The following is a 16806-nucleotide window of genomic DNA, read 5'->3' on the forward strand; positions in this document are numbered from 1 at the left end:
AGGCTACCATTCTCAGAAGTGAGGCAGCTTTACACTTAGGATGAGTTGCCAAGAGATTTAGTGAAGAAAGCAGAGACCACTATACCTAGTTCATTCCCTGTTTCCTAGAAATGGAAAGTGGATGTTTCATGTTCCTACAGTTTGACTTGGGTGACAGTGCCCATTTGAGAGAAATGGTGTTTACAGGGTACAAGAAGGGTTTGTGTGTGTGTCTGTGTGTGCGATTTGCTTTCTTTTCCATCTTAATCGACATCCCTGGTGGCTCAGATGGTGAAGAGTCCGCCTGCAATGTGGGAGACCTGAGTTTGATCCCTGGGTTGCGAAGATCCCCTGGAGGAGGAAATGGCAACCCACTCCAGTATTCTTGTCTGAAGAATCCCATGAACGGAGGAATCTGGTGGACTACAGTCCATGGGGTCATGAAGAGCAAGACACAACTGAGCGACTAAGCACAGTACTATCTTAAACACCTGTAAAAGGGACCAGATAATTCCTATGATCCCTTTCAACGTTTTTTTTTTCCCCCACTACACATCTAAGTCAGAGGATAGAGGGAAAAATAAGCAGGTTAAGCTATCAAGCTTTAGATAGAAACTTTGGAAACTGACTAAAGTTCCCTGGCAATCCACCTCTAGCTGCAAACTGGCACCAGTGTGCCTTAGCACCTACAAATGATGCATTACTGATAAAAGGTAAAAATGTTTGAAACGAGTCAGGAACACAATAAGCACACACAGCTGACAAGAGCCAAGGCCTGAATCATACTATCTGTAGAAAGCCACATCCCGGACAGAGAATCTTTTCATTTACAACCTCTGAAAAGAGAAAACAGGTAGCAGATGAATTGCTAATTCAGTAAGGCCGACCTAAAAATACTTAAGGCAGGCGCTGCTTTGTCACTAAAAGCATGTTCCCACCAGTTGGCAACAAAGGGAAAAGATTCAAAATGATTAGGAAACTGAAAACTGGGACGTTAAATATTCATTTACACCAGAAACCAGGACATATTAAGAAATTAGGCTTTTACAGATATGAAAGAACAAAAAACTTGGATTAGTAACCAAAGTAGACTAGTTTTATGACTTACTTTATTGAAAGCCTAAGAACATTTTGGTTTTTAAACAGTTATTTCATGAGGAATAGATATTATTCACTCTTGGGATCCAGCCTACATAAATCAAAGCCTCTAAGCCTCATTCATCCCAATGTCTATGCTGGAAATGCTTTCCCCACTTTCTCTGTTCACCTAATCTCACTCTCTATAGCCCAGCTCATCTCACCACCTCCCTGGGGCCTTCCCCAGCTCCTGCAGCCCACAGAGATGTATTTCTCTGAACTGTAGCACTCGCTGTATAATCATTTGTTGAAAATGAAAGTTGCTCAGTCAAGTCCGAGTCTTTGTGACCTCAAGGACTATACAGTCCATGGAATTCTCCAGGCCAGAATATTGGAGTGTGTAGCCTTTCCATTCTCCAGGGGATCTTCCCAACCCAGGGATCAAATATAGGTCTCCCGCATTGCAGGCAGATTCTTTACCAGCTGAGCTATGAGGGAAGCCCATCATTTGTTGAAGATCTTCTTAACTGATGTAAAGCCAGCTTTTACAATCAGAATTAGATATTTTTTATGGACTAAAGAACCTATATATCAAATGAACATTTCCACATTTATATGTATAAATTTCTAATTTGGGATCCCCAAGGAAAATATAGAGAAAGAGCCCCTTTACATTTACTATTGCAAACAATGTCATGCAAAACAAGGATGCCTGGACAGCTTCTAGCTCTAATGTCCAGGACTGCAAAGCATGAATACTTTAATACAGCCCGGGGATCTGAGCGGATCTAGCAGACCTCCATGGAGAGACACCTTGGGAGCAAGTCAACATCCTAGATGATTTAAGACCTTCGAACTTCCAAAGCTTTAGAAATGTTAAGCCTGTTCCTCCAAGTGTGAACAAGATTGACTTTAAGATTCCTAAAGTATCAAACAAGTGTTTCATAGACATGAGCTGATGGAACATTAACAATCAAAACTCAACAGTAGGTGTTTAAAAGTAAGAGGAGCAAACGTCCATCAGTATGAACTGGGGTGAGGTCGGGTGGGATTACACCTGTATTTTCACTAACTTCTACTAGAAATTTAGCACTTCTCAATTGCGAATACAGGCAACAAACCACAGTACTACTAGCATTACCTGCCCCTTCGACTCCATCTGAAATGACAGATTTTTTGTACCATATGACAGTTGTTGCAGACATCTGGAAATAACATTGTTATTTATCACTACTTCCAAGTTATGGCAGTTCCTAAAATTGCCACTAGATCCCCTATGATTACAGTCTTCTCATCTGGTATAATGAGGATGGACCACAATCTGGCAAGCTTCTCCCCTCAAGCAATCATTCAGTTACCAAATGGTGAAGGCTCACAGTGGTGGTCTAGGTATCTATGATGTGCCTTTGTATCCTCCACTTACAAGTGTTAATCAGACACAACCCAAGGACAGGGAGCTCATGCAAACTAAAAACAGTCCTCATGTCGCTGTCTTTAGAAAATAAAATTTAGGTTTTACCTTGTAAATGAATGATCTTGCTAAATACAATAACAAATATGCCATATATTCATTCATTAAGTTAGTCATTCAGGCAGCAAATATTTATTGAGTACCTACTAAAATAAAATTAGTTTGAGTCATCTAAAATAAAATGAAATTATGTTGAGTCATCTAAAGTTCTCAATATTTTGACTGTGTTTGACTTACCTAAATAGCAATTTCATACAATTCAATCTAATACCTGTTGGTTCCAACCTATAAGCCCACTAATAAAAAGGACAGTCATGAAGTAAAAGAAGATCTTGAATCAGAAAGACGGATGCCTGCAGAAGTTAAAAATGTGGAGAAATGGCTAAGAGGAAGCACACAGAAAAAGTCACAAAAAGGCAAAGTGCCCAGAGGAAATTATCCATTTAATTATCCTGAATGAGAATGACCCAAATACATTAATAATAACAAATCTCTTATTATTTTTTATGACCTAACAGTGATGAAAAGCCTTTCCCCAAAGCTTTACTAATGCTTCAATAATTTTTTCTAATTAAATAATATAAGCTTCTGCTGTAGTATAAGAAATATACTTTAAAATCAATATTAAATCCTGCAGGAATAATGCCTTAACACTTGTATGGCACTTTACAACAAAGGTCCGTCTAGTCAAGACTGTGGTTTTTCCAGTGGTCATGTATGGATGTGAGAGTTGGACTGTGAAGAAGGCTGAGCGCTGAAGAATTGATGCTTTTGAACTGTGGTGTTGGAGAAGACTCTTGAGAGTCCCTTGGACTGCAAGGAGATCCAACCAGTCTATTCTGAAGGCGATCAGCCCTGGATATTCTTTGGAAGGAATGATGCTGAAGCTGAAACTCCAATACTCTGGCCACCTCATGCGAAGAGTTGACTCATTGGAAAAGACTCTGATGCTGGGAGGGATTGGGGGCAGGAGGAGAAGGGGATGACAGAGGATGAGATGGCTGGATGGCATCACTGACTCGACGGACTTGAGTTTGGGTGACCTCCGGGAGTTGGTGATGGACAGGGAAGCCTGGCGTGCTGTGATTCGAGTTGGTGATGGACAGGGAAGCCTGGCGTGCTGCAACTCATGGGGTTGCAAAGAGTCGGACACGACTGAGTGACTGAACTAACTATTCTACTTGATTCAGCCTGGCAGATACTATCCCTACTTTTCAGATGACATAGCACATGAATCCTAGTGGACTTACACAGAACCTTAAAAACTAATCATATCTTTAAGCCAGATTCTCTCTTTGTTGTCTGTGTCATGTAATAATATTAAAGGAGACAAAATATCTAAGAGTTGCAAAATCATGGAAATCTAGGTCTAAATCTCAACCTATCATTTAATCTCTATGCATCCCAAGGAAGTTCTTTGATATGTGCGGGGCTGAGCTTAATTAAGTGGGAATAATAACGTCTTCAGATGTTATTGTTAAATGGGATACAGCAGTTAAAGCCCTTACCATCACCTATAGCAGCTACACTTAGCACTATCTTCATTTATATTCTTGTGAGAATCCAGCAATGAAGAAACTTGACTCTTATCTAAAAGAACTTGAGAAAGCCATGTGTCTCAATAGACAGCACAGGCCTCAGAATTCTAAAGCCCTGTCCCACACTTCCTCAAATAACTTATTATTATCATCACTCTATCATCCTAAAGGCTTTGGAGAAAATAACCAATGTCACAGTGTTGGGAGACCTACTTTTCTTCTAAAAATTTCAAAATCTCCTATGTTAGGAGCTCTGATCAAGAGTTGACTAAGAGCTACTACCTGTACCATCTAGGGGCGATGTTCACTCATGAGGCCAGAAACAGAGCCTTCTTTCATTTCAGACAGCTGATGGTCACCCCAAAAAAGATCCCAAATTAGACCATGTATGGAGACTAAAACCAGAGTCAGATAACACCAAAGGAAGGATATGGGTAAAAGAGGCTAGGAGTAAAATAAAAGAGAACTATCTTCCAACCTGAAGGCAAAGGGTCAAAAGCAGGCTTGCTATTACTTACTCCTGGCTTACCACCTCCTCATCCTCTGAGGATGATGCTGTTTCCTCCAGGTCCCGGGCCATCACGACTGGCATTTCCTTTAGAGTTTGTCATGCAGTCAGCAGACGGGGGCCTCAGAGACCTTTCCTTGCACATTCACTGGATCAAACAATTTGGGTGGCACAGATTCCTGCAAGAGGGACAAAGGATCTGAAACATAACCCAGCTGTCTTTGTTCATCACTGATGGTGATGTTTTATGTAACTAAAACGGATATTTATGTAAACAGGGCCCAGCCTCTAGAAACTTACCTTTTTTCACAGTGCCTCACATATGGCACAATGATCAAGATTTTTTTTTCAAACATATTGTCTGTCCTCTGTGTATTTGAAGAGAAGCTATTAAGTTTCCTGTGTTTCTTTTACATAGTAAATCTAATGTGCACCAAAATGACAGGGTTACTTAACTTTTAGGAAAATCTGAGATGTGCAGCTGATTGCCTAAAACATAGGTTCCTTGATAGCAAAACCTGACATGAGCCAAAATGAAAAACACAACTTTTAAGATCCTTCCAAATATTTCTTTAGAGTATAGGTAAAACACGATCATGATTCCACTAAAATAAATACAAGCAAAAAATGAATATATTCTGCTGAATCAAGGTTGTAAATAGCGGGGGGTGCGGGGGGGGTGGGGGCGGTGGGGAGGGGGAGGAAGGGGGGGGTGGAGAGGGGTCTGTCCTTCCAAACGCTCTCAAGAACTATTCTCCCCTACTGAAAATCACAAACTATTATCCGAATATCGAATAGACACTAAAATTAGCCTATTTCTAATTATAGTACTTTAATAGAGAAAAGGTACATTTTATTGCGTGTTTGAGGACGGACTAGAAATAATAGATAAGAAAACGTTTGAATGACCATAATCCTATTACTCAAATATTACCATTCAATCTTTCCAAACCTTATTTTTCTATGCATTAATATATGGGATAATCTAAATAGGGGGCGAGGAAAGCCAGTTCCGACAAGGATTCCCTACACATGTTCAGCGAAATGGGCAGTATGGAACAATCTCAAGGTTTTCTTCCGAGTATCCCCAACAAGATTTCTCAGTATTTCCCAAAATGTTGGGAAGTCCCTTAAATTCATACAAAAGAAACTAAACCTCCAAGCGACGAAGGGATGCCAACCTGTCCTAGGCTGCGAGCTGGGCAGGAACAGACAGGGCGATCGGAAGATTGAGGGCACTTTCCCGAGGAGTGTCCTCTCCCTAAAGGGATCAGGCTCTCAGATCCACCCATGGCTCAGCCCATCCCAGGGAGGTCCTCAGATGCTCCCCACGGAAAGGACGCGCGCGGAGAGCCGCAGCCGCTACGATTCAGCCCAGGGCGCCCGGAAGCCAACAGCTGTTCCCGGACAAGGAGAGGGAAGTGCAGCGGCCGGCGCCCGCCCGGACTCGGGACGCCCTTCCCTTCGAGGAGGAGAGTGCGGGCGCAGGCGTTTACCTGTTTCATCTTCCCATCGCTCGGGGCGGGCAGGCGGGGACAGCGCTCTGCGCCTACCTCCCTCCTCCTTCCCCAGCCGGGCTCAAGGCCGCAGCCGAAGCCGGCTTCCCCCGTTACTACAACAACCAACCAGCAACCGCCCGCTCGGACCCACTGCGCAGGCGCCCGCGCCCTGGCGCGGAGGACGCTTAGCTTCAGGCGCGTACAATTGTCGTCACCGCCGCGCCGAGCGGGCACAGGGCTCTGCTGCCGGCAGAAGTCTTGACTTACTTTTCCTGCTCTTTCTCTCTCCTCCCCAAAAAGATTGACTCCGAACCTGGAGTGTTTCGCTGCGCTCAACAGGAAGGTTCACTGCAAGGGCGGCGTGTTGGGGCTGAGGTTTGCGGAGCGGCAACCTCTGATTGGCAGTAAAGCGGTTCACGCCCCATCGCCTGCTTGAGCATAACCTAAACAGCCAATCAGAAAGAGGACTGATGGCAACAAACCAATGCCGGAGCCGGGTTGAGAGTGGGGGCGGAGACAAGTGGCTCAGGTAGACTCAGGTCTGGAGCTGGGCTGGGGCAGTACCTTTGCTGCTGCTACTACTGCTGCTGCTGCTGTGCTGAGAGTACTGTCGCCAGGTAGGATGAATGTCGGGGGTGGGGGGTGGGGGGTGGGGGGTGGAGAGGTGGGTGCCTGTGTGGCTTCTCATGGAGAGGATCCGCACAGCCTGAAGCAATGGAGATGGGACAGAAGGAAGACACCCGGGAGGCAACCCTGTAGGGGGAAAAGAGATTTCAGAGACCAAGAGAAGAGGGAGCTGGGAAAATGAAAACTTGGTAGGTACAGAACGAGTGAATCGATGAATAAATGAGTGCCCACTCTGAGCCTGGCACAATACGAGGAACCTTTGCTTTCTAAAGTAATTCTTATAATAACTCTTGGACTAGGTAATTTTAATCTCCATTTTGCAGGTAAGGAAATCTAAGCTGTAAAGTGTAAATTACTTCCCCACAGTCACACAGCTACTGAAAAATGAGAGCAGGAAAGGAAACTCTCTCTCCCGACTCTAGTAAAGCACTATACCTTTGCTGGTCTGTGCCTGGGTAAATTTTGAGAGTAGATGTTGGATACTTTCACAGGCCTTCAGTTTGGAAGAGTGCTCAGGCTCTGCCTTCATCATCTATCTTCTGGAGTTTCTGAGAATTTCTGTGAAATGGGCATAAGTTCTGTCAAAGAGGGAGGTCATCCATGCAGCTTTTCTGACGCTGAGAGCTTAAGCCTCCTAGTGAGGCATGGTGAGAAAACAATAAGGTCGGGGGAGGGGAGTGTGTGTGTATTGGCCCATGCTGGAACTGCCTGTGATTCCATTAGAGCTTCATTCTCTCTGGACTTTGACAGAGTCCAGTTTTGTGATCCATTTGCACTGAGGGGTTCATCCACTGACCCTTCTGTCTCTGGAACTTGCTGTGTTTTTTTGGTGCATCACACGTCTGCCTTTACTGACTTTCATATTTGTTTCAGCTGAGTAATGTAGGACCATGCCAAAAGGCCTACTGTCAAAGTGACAAAGGAAGCCTGATAATTTTGCCACTTAAGGCTCAAGAAATTAACCAGACAATAGATAAACCATGGGTCACATACCAAAGATGAGAAGAAGCACTTCCATGATTAGATTTTTATCTACATGGTTTTTATTTAAATCAAGAAGATTGAAATCTGTGCTCAGCAATGGTTGATCTAACATTTTGTTCTCTTTTTTAAATAAAAAGTACATAGCCTGATCTTATTTTCTATACCACTTGAAGACAGGTGGCTATGGCTCGCTTGTCTCTCACAGAAATGGAAACTTCATCAAAATATGCTCAGTGAGATATCTTAGAGACCAATAGAACATGGTTTTTATCTGAGCTCTTTCATCTATAGACTGTGTAACCTTAAGCAAGTCACTTAACATCTCTATGCCATCCTTCATCTATAAAGTGGAAATATTAATAGTGTCTACCAACCTTGTTTAAGGATTAAATGAGATAATATATGATAGGTGCTTGGCATAGTGCATGACATATACAAATCCTCAATAACTGTAGATTCTTCTACAACCCAACACCAACATTGCTGTTTCCTTCTCCATCTAATTTTCTTACTATTTGTCAACTCACAACAATTTATTAATTTGTAACTTTTATGTTTTCTCCTAATTTATGAAGCATGATGTCCCTGAAAACCAAAGTATAAAAAAGTTAAAGCATGTTAATAATGCCCTCAAATCATACATGCCACTCAGACATAGAAGGCTTGTCTGTCCCTGGAAGGATCGGTCACCAGTAGCCAGACAGGTATCTATCAGTAGATTTATAATCACCTTTGAGCTACTTGCAGTACAAAAGGTTGACGTGAAACACCAAGTTACAAGTAAAGATCCCAGGGGACTAATTCTAGCCAAGAGAAGAGAATATTGATTTAGGCTAATTTTGGAGAAATTCCTTAGACAAACATAAGCGTGGTGCTACTTATTTCAGAGTATGCTGTTGACTCACCACTATTAGTATGATGAAATATTGAGACCAATTTCTGTAAGTCTTACACCAAAGTCCTTTTATTTCTTTATACTGATGTTTGGGCACCTCCCTCTCTTCTGTTTCTTTCTTTCCATTTTTCCCACAGGGTTTGTCATTTCCACCCACTGCATCATTTAGCCTTTTTACTCTGGTCAGCACACTTTGATTTAAGGTAGGTATTCAAAGGCACTGTGCCAACCCTATGAGGAGTGCATGGGGATAGACGAGCCTCCGGCACTTGGGAGAGGAGTTTATGAAATGACTGACAAAGTAAGATTAGTACTACCCTCATGAATGGGACACAGGTTAACTACAGAGCTTATGATTGAAGCACATTAACCATCTGTTGTCTCTTGCCCTTTGCTTTTGTGTCCAAGGCAAAAAGCCCTCTCAGATTGGAGGGGAGCCATGAGCCGATTTCTGAATGTGTTACGAAGCTGGCTCGTTATGGTATCCATCGTAGCCGCGGGGAACTCACTACAGAGCTTCCGAGACCACACCTTTCTCTATGAAAAGCTCTATACCGGCAAGCCAGACCTGGGTAAGGAAGCAAAGACCTGCATCCTTTGTGGCAGTGGCCTAAATGGTGGTCCCCAAACCTGGCTGTGCATCACAATACCTGCAAAAAACTAGAACCAAACAAAGCACAGGGGCCAATTCCCTGTCCAGACCTAATTACTGAATCTCTCACCCCCTGGATGTGTCACAGGAAGTTCCTTTTAGAAACTTCCCAGGTGATTCTGATGCTGCATAAGCTAGCAAGCCTAAGTCACTAAAATAACAGACGTGTCTCCCCCCAGGCTTCTCTGAATATCTTGCCCATCATTTTACACTGCCCTCAGCAGCGGGGCTGTACAAATACCATTATAAGGACGAGTGAGGAAATGAGTTTCTTGGTGACTCTGATGCCTGATGAGGAAACCATGAAGAAGGTTTTCCTATTAGCTTCTTTCAGAAATCAGGTCATGGTGCGTATCATTTATATCCTACATTGCATATGGAGAATTACTAATCCAAGGTCTTCCCAAACCATGACACAGACCCTGAAAAGATATCCAAAATCCCTCCAGGTTGGTTTCCCACATGAACTTCCACAGGCCCCTGATGGCTTTCCCCAGCGTCCCGAGCCTCTCTGCTGGAGAGTGGTTGCACATTTCAGCTTGCGCTTCCTTCCTTTGATACGTGGGGTGGCTTGAGCTGCAGCACCATTTCATAGTAGCGACAATTGTATGTCACATTTATAGGTAACCCAGATTCAGGTTCTGACCTAGCTCCTTTTTCTGCAACATGTGGGTATAAAATGAAAGTAAATAGGCTAAGCCTCACTTTGAACAAAGCTCACGTTCAGTAGGCTTAGGCAACCTGGAAAAGTGGGTGAAACAATTCCACTTTTCACCCTCCAGTGCTGTCCTCTGGTGGTCCAGGGACTCTTTATAGATTCACAGGTTTTTAGAGATCTTCTCACCTAGCCCTTTGAATTTAAAGTTGAGACAGAAAAGTCCAGGGGTTATGTGATTTGCCGAAGGGCATATAGCTGAGCAGAAGTGTGTTTGTTAGCTTGTGCATGCATGCATGCATACACAGCCCGGAAATAGGTCCCTCGAGACCTCCTGGTACTTTGCTGGTGATACCAGGACCCTGGAGCATCCAGTAGAAGAATTTTACTTGATGCCTACTCTGGTTAGGATTACTGAGATTCTCCATTTGTGTATCTCACCCTTAGTGAGATATATAGAAGTAGAAAAAAGAAATTTCCTATCTTTCCATCAGGTGAGCTATCAAAATGCTTTATAAAGAGTGTAAAAAGAAAAAATATATATAGCCCTCCAGGACTGACTTCCCTGGTGGTTCAGATGGTAAAGCGTCTGCCTACCATGCAGGAGACCTGGGTTCCATCCCTGGGTCGGGAAGATCCCCTGGAGAAGGAAATGGCAACCCACTCCAGCATTCTTGCTTCGAAAATCCTGCGGACCAAGGAGCCTAGTAGGCTGCAGTCCATGGGGTCACAAAGTGTCGGACACAACATAGCGACTTCACTCCAAGACTAACCGTTAAATATTAATTTGGGGTATGGGATTTTTTTTCTCAAAATGACAACCACCTAAAGATCTTTGGGGTTGTGAATTTAGTGTTGCTGTCTGGTTTGCCAAAGGCTCAAAAATCCTTAAAGGAAAATCCTGAAAGACATTTTGGTTGTGAGTCTTGTCCCTTAAAATTTCTCTTGCTCAGGAGACCAGCAAAGGAAGTATCTTTGCTTTTCACCATAGATCAATGCTGGTACGTTAAAATCAACAAGGCAAGGCTTTAGAAAATACCAGGAGGGTTTCAGCCTACCTCCAGAGTATACGATTTAACTGATCTGGTATCCAGGTCTTGGTAATTTGATAAAATTTCTTCAGTTGATTCCAATATATGCCCAGGTTCAAGAAGCACTGTTATGATGGACTATGATTCATACTCTCTGGAGAAGATATTAGCACAGCAGTGCCAGAATGAAGCTAGCAAGAGCAGAGTGGCCCCGGCTAACACGGAGCTTTCCTCCTTTCCAGCACGTACAGGAAACCAGCCTCGGTAGGCCTTCATTCACATGACATAGATCTGAATTCAGGAGATCCAGGGACTTGGGTCTCTTAAAGACCAGGTGTGGGTATCTAGACAGGGCTCAGTATTTCTGCGTTCTGTCCTGCATCAGCCTCACTGAAAGTCTGCTGACCTCCTAGGTATCTTGCATTGACAGACCGCTCTCCACCATGTTCCCCCACACTCATCCTGATTCAGACTCACTTGCTTCGCCAACACTAGAGCAGCTTCCAGGCAGAGCCATAAACCACTAACCCAGGAGCTATTGCCGAAGTGGGCTGTTTGTTGGGTTTTTACTCTTGGAACTCACGCGCCCAACTGTAGGCATTGGAAGAGGAGCTGAACCAGTTCTCCTTCTGGAATTCTCTCCATTCCTTCTAGTTCCCATGTGCAGCATCAGAGCCTGTACTTTGCCCAGCCAAGGGGATCGCAGGCTCAGCTCTCTAAGTCCTCCAGTGAAGCTGGAGGAGTTTGGAGGGAACCCTGACACACCCTTCTCAACACTCCTGCTTGTTTCTGCTGCACAGTGAATGGCCTCCAAGCTCGGACCTACGGAATCTGGACACTGCTCTCATCAGTGGTTCGCTGCCTCTGCGCCATCGACATTCACAACAAAACGTATGTAAGGGAGGGAAGAGCACCTCCCTGTGTTGAAATGGGTGCTGAGTAGAGCCATTGTGTTCCTCCCTCAGAGACTTATTTATCAATGCCAGCACATGAAAATCAACAAGGCAAGGCTTTAGAAGATACCAGGGGTTCCTGGACCCATCTCCAGAGTGTATGATTTAACTGATCTGGTATCCAGGTCTGGGTAATTTGATAAGATTTCTTCAGTTGATTCTAATAAATGCCCAGGGCCAAAAGGCAGTTATGATGGACTATGATTCCATCATATGGCCTATGATTTGATACAGTAACCTAGGACGTGAAGATAAAAGATTACTAGGTACCATTCCTTCCAGGGCTAGAAGACATCACTGGCCTGAATGTCTATAAAGCTTAACAATTCTTTGAAATGGACACAGCAAACTGGTTATGTTGTGATCCAGTGGCCTGCATCATATCCCTCTACTTCGTTACTAATGGGTCAGCCTTTCTTCTACTAAAGAGGTAGTGTGCTTGCTGTTTTTAGAGAGGTCATGGCATGCCTATGCTCACATTCCTCCTTGAGAGGCAGGGATGAACAGAAATCATGATCCATTATGTCATGAGCTCATCAGTAAGTGGTTGTGTGTTTACACAGGGTCATGAAGGGAGGGTCACAGAGAGCTGAGCACACCTCTGTATTCTGCCTCTTCAGAGGACTCACACAGACTGCGTGCATGTGTGCGTACACACTCATGTCCAACTCTTCGACCCCATGGACTGTAACCCACCAGGCTCCTCTGTCCATGCTATTTTCCAGGCAAGAATACTGGAGTGGGTTGCCATTTCCTACTCCAGGGGATCTTCCTGACCCAGGGTAGGATCAAACCTGCATCTCTTGAGCTCCTACATTGGCAGGCAGGTTCTTTATCTCTTTGCCACCTGGAAAGACCTAATACAGACTGATGCTGCTGCTGCCGCCACGTCGCTTCAGTCGTTTCCAACTCTGTGGGACCCCATAGACGGCAGCCCGCCAGGCTCCCCCATCCCTGGGATTCTCAGGCAAGAACACTGGAGTGGGTTGCCATTTCCTTATCCAATGCATGCATGCATGCATGTTAAGTCGCTTCAGTCGTGTCCGACTCTGTGGGACCCTATGGACAGCAGCCCACCAGGCTCCTCTGTCCATGGGATTCTCTATGCAAGAATGCTGGAGTGGCCTGCCATTTCATTCTCCATCATACAACTAGTGTGGAAAAAGTGCAGGCAGTCGCAGCCCCTGGGGTAGATGGTGTTGTAATCTGAGCTGGCCACTGGAGGGGGCTCAAGCTTTCTTCCCAACACCAATCCTCACCGCAATCAAGGTGGAAAGTTTGCTCAGGTCCCCAGGTAAGGCCACCAAAAGAACTTCATACCAAAATACTTTTGTGTTAGCCAGACTCTCAGCATCTGGGCAAGAGAGGAGATGGTGATATTTATTGAGCCCCTCTTATTATACCAGATGCTTCCACATGACTTTGATTAAGACTCCTCCTAGTAGCCCTGGGAATCAGTGATTTTTGTTCCTGATTCTGTAGATTTGCTTATTAGAGACTCAATTCATTGAAGCTGAGGAGACTAGGACAAGTGGGATTTGACGGCTATTAACACTGTGATCTCTCCAGCTTTATTTTTTCTTATTTTTGAACCTGAAACTATGGACTACTTGTTCTAGATTGATATGTATTTTTGGAAGCAGCAAGGTTTAATGGAAACACTCTGAGGCCCAAGAAGGAAAACTGGAAAATAGGCTCTGGTCTCATTTCTGTTGGTAACTAGGTTTGAAGCAGCAGGTTCATTATAGACCTTCTCTGCATCTCAGTCCCTTCATGTATAAAATGAGACTTGTGTATCTGTTTTTCCTCTCAGGGTGACTGGGAAGGAGTAAGGACTGCATAATCATTTTAATGACCTTTACCATGATGAAGAATTACTGACGAGTAGAAGGGGGTGTATCTTTTCTTTGTTGTGCTTTGGGGATGAACAGGGACAGCTAAGACTTATCTTTACATCTCTTACCCATTCATTTCCCCTTCACCCAACACAGGACAGCCGGAAATGCTGACTTCTATTTCCAACTTTTTTGTAAAGCCTGGATTTTTTGTCCCTGTGCTTCTGATATGCTCTCTGATTATATTCCCTCCCTAACCAGAAACCTGAAATCAATTCCCAGCTGTTGTCACTTTCTGAAACAGTCTGCATTCTTCCTATTTAGTTGGTATTTCTCTAAATAAGCCAGCTTTCACTTGAAAGCAAAAGACATCCAGGAAGATTTAACTGAAATCTGTGATATTTTATTTCTTAGGAAAATGGTATCTGAAGCAAAAATGTCAAGATAGATTTGATGGAGTAGGGTATTGGTTGTATAGGTGTAAATTCCATTATGAATGATTGTTTGTATGTTTGAAATACTTCATAATTTTTAAATTTCATAGTTGAAGAAAGATACCAGCTCTCAAAGTGGTCCATATTCGTATAACGTCTGTCTTCTCCACCTCCTTGTCAAAACTGAGGAACAAGTTATCTTCCTATGAGGTTGTCATTGTGTCCTCCATGTGATCATTTTACTAGGTTAAGATGCAAAGTATCTTAGATGCAGCCAATGTTGTAAAATCATCTAAAAGTCCCAGAAAGGCCCTTGCTACCCATTCCGCATTCATGCCCTTCATTCGGTGGCATCCATCAGATGAGTACTGACCAGCCTCTGGCCAGAAACTTGCAAAGCAGGCTTGGACTAGTGTCAAGCCAGTTTGAGTAAGTAGAATACATAAGTGTGATTGATCCAAAATTGTCTACACTACCTAGGATTGCCATACTCCAGACTCTGCTATCACTGGCTTCACCACCTTGCTAAGACTTGCCAAGCCACTCTGGATGGCTGGGTATTCTCCTCTCGATTTAGCAGTTGAAGGCTTCGGTTTTGCCCTAGAGGTGAATAAAATTGATGTGATCTAGCAGCTGCCATCTGTGGGGTCGCACAGAGTTGGACATGACTGATGTGACTTAGCAGCAACAGCAGCAGCAGCCAGGTCTTTTGCGGGACCAAGTCTCCTTTTTCTTTAGCCATAGTCATTTCCTGGGTTTTGATTTGTGTGTTTCAAGTCTGACCACTTCCTCCACACTGAACAAGCTGAACCTTTCGTCCCGTTTCTGTCTGCTCCCCTGTAGGCTCTACTACATCACGCTCTGGACCTTCTTCCTCGCATTGGGACACTTTCTCTCTGAGCTATTTGTATTTGGGACCGCGGCTCCCACAATTGGCGTCATGGCACCCCTCACGGTGGCAAGTAAGCATCCAGTGACTCTGGAACTCCCACAGGAGCCGTCCCAACCCTAAAGACAGGCCTTATACGAGCATTATAAGAAAGCACGGTGCTTATGTCAGCCACTAATCTTGTCTGTCTGTATTTAAGGTATCTCAATCCTGGGCATGCTAGTGGGGCTCCAGCACCTAGAAGCAGAACCAGGATCCAGACAGAAGAAGAGAAACTGAGGCCAACATCCCCACGTCCAAGACGTCATCTCCCGCCTTTGCTCGCCTCTTCCTTCTCTATGCTCTTCAGTTTCATTTCTGCTCCATCATCCACTTACAGCCTTTCACATTTGGGTTTTTTTTTTTTCTTTAATTAAAAAACTTTTAAGATATTACATGCATACAGAAAGTCAGTGCCATTTAAATGTATGTAAAGAATAAAATTCTCCAAGCCAGGCTTCAGCAATACGTGAACCGTGAACTTCCAGATGTTCAAGCTGGTTTTAGAAAAGGCAGAGGAACCAGAGATCAAATTGACCATCCACTGGATCATGGAAAAAGCAAGAGAGTTCCAGAAAAACATCTATTTCTGCTTGATTGACTATGCCAAAGCCTTTGACTGTGTGGATCACAGTAAACTGTGGAAAATTCTGGAAGAGGTGGGAATACCAGACGACCTAACCTGCCTCTTGAGAAACCTATATGCAGGTCAGGAAGCAACAGTTAGAACTGGACATGGAACAACAGACTGGTTCCAACTAGGAAAAGGAGTACGTCAAGGCTGTATATTGTCACCCTGCTTATTTAACTTCTTTGCAGAGTACATCATGAGAAACGCTGGGCTGGAGGAAGCACAAACTGAGATTGCTGGGAGAAATATCAATAACCGCAGATATGCAGATGACAGCACCCTTATGGCAGAAAGTGAAGAGGAACTAAAAAGCCTCTTGATGAAAGTGAAAGAGGAGAGTGAAGAAGTTGGCTTAAAGCTCAGCATTCAGAAAACGAAGATCATGGCATCTGGTTCCGTCACATCATGGCAAATAGATGGGGAAACAGTGTCAGACTTTATTTTTGGGGGCTCCAAAATCACTGCAGATGGTGACTACAGCCATGAAATTAAAAGATGCTTACTCTTTGGAAGGAAAGTTATGACCAACCTAGACAGCATATTCAAAAGCAGAGAAATCCGTCTAGTCAAGTCTATGGTTTTTCCAGTGATCATGTATGGATGTGACAGTTGAACTATGAAGAAAGCTGAGTGCCGAAGAATTGATGCTTTTGAACTGTGGTGTTGGAGAAGACTCTTGAGAGTCCCTTGGACTGCAAGGAGATCCAACCAGTCCATCCTAAAGGAGATCATTCCTGAGTGTTCATTGGAAGGACCAATGCTAAAGCTGAAACTCCAATACTTCGGCCACCTGATGAGAAGAGCAGACTCATTTGAAAAGAACCTGATGCTGGGAAAGACTGAAGGCAGGAGGAGAAGGGGACGACAGAGGATGAAATGGTTGGATGGCATCACAGACACAATGGACATGGGTTTGGGTGGACTCCGGGAGTTGATGATGGACAGGGAGGCCTGGTGTGCTGTGGTTCATGGGGTCACAAAAAGTCAGACACGACTGAGTGACTGAACTGAACTAAACTGAAAGAATCATTTTAGAATGACGTCCATCCGTCCAAATCAAGGAACTGCCAATATATCTGAAGCCCACTGTGTGCCCTTCCCGCGCCCAC

At 44.1% G+C, this 16806-nt stretch overlaps 2 protein-coding genes across 12 annotated transcripts in view; one reads left to right on the forward strand and one right to left on the reverse strand.

Annotated features, from left to right (window-relative positions):
- TTLL5 (tubulin tyrosine ligase like 5) overlaps window positions 1–6229 on the reverse strand; it is a 313608-nt gene extending 307379 nt beyond the window's left edge. For 8 of the 9 annotated variants that reach the window (XM_018053944.1, XM_018053943.1, XM_018053942.1 and 5 more), the window contains exons 1-2: window positions 6070–6228; window positions 4584–4752 (exon numbers count right to left, since the gene is read on the reverse strand). In XM_018053944.1, coding sequence (XP_017909433.1) covers window positions 4584–4657 — 74 coding nt within the window. In that variant the 5' untranslated portion in view covers window positions 4658–4752; window positions 6070–6228. Of the gene's footprint in view, window positions 1–4583; window positions 4753–6069 lie in introns of all 9 variants that reach the window. The other variant, XM_018053946.1, reaches the window with a different exon arrangement.
- Window positions 6290–15598, forward strand: C10H14orf1 (chromosome 10 C14orf1 homolog). 3 transcript variants are annotated; one of them, XM_018053948.1, is made up of 6 exons: window positions 6559–6689; window positions 8716–8781; window positions 8987–9150; window positions 11717–11807; window positions 14982–15100; window positions 15227–15598. In XM_018053948.1, exons 3-6 carry the CDS (start codon window positions 9018–9020, stop codon window positions 15304–15306), a joined length of 423 nt encoding a protein of 140 aa, XP_017909437.1. In that variant the 5' UTR covers window positions 6559–6689; window positions 8716–8781; window positions 8987–9017; the 3' UTR covers window positions 15307–15598. The 3 variants fall into 3 exon arrangements, with proteins under 3 accessions (XP_017909438.1, XP_017909437.1, XP_013822787.1); XM_018053949.1 differs by lacking the exon at window positions 8716–8781 and having other exon boundaries at window positions 6290–6689; XM_013967333.2 differs by lacking the exons at window positions 6559–6689; window positions 8716–8781; window positions 8987–9150 and adding an exon at window positions 11019–11180.

This window comes from Capra hircus, chromosome 10 (genome assembly GCF_001704415.2).
Source record: "Capra hircus breed San Clemente chromosome 10, ASM170441v1, whole genome shotgun sequence".
NCBI lineage: Eukaryota > Metazoa > Chordata > Mammalia > Artiodactyla > Bovidae > Capra > Capra hircus.

Excerpts from the sequence above, each read along its gene's own strand:
- C10H14orf1 (XM_018053949.1), top strand. The coding sequence starts at position 9,018 with ATGAGCCGATTTCTGAATGTGTTACGAAGCTGGCTCGTTATGGTATCC. Across the intron at positions 11,808-14,981 it reads ATCGACATTCACAACAAAAC|GCTCTACTACATCACGCTCT; the intron begins GTATGTAAGGGA and ends GCTCCCCTGTAG. Across the intron at positions 15,101-15,226 it reads GGCACCCCTCACGGTGGCAA|GTATCTCAATCCTGGGCATG; the intron begins GTAAGCATCCAG and ends TCTGTATTTAAG.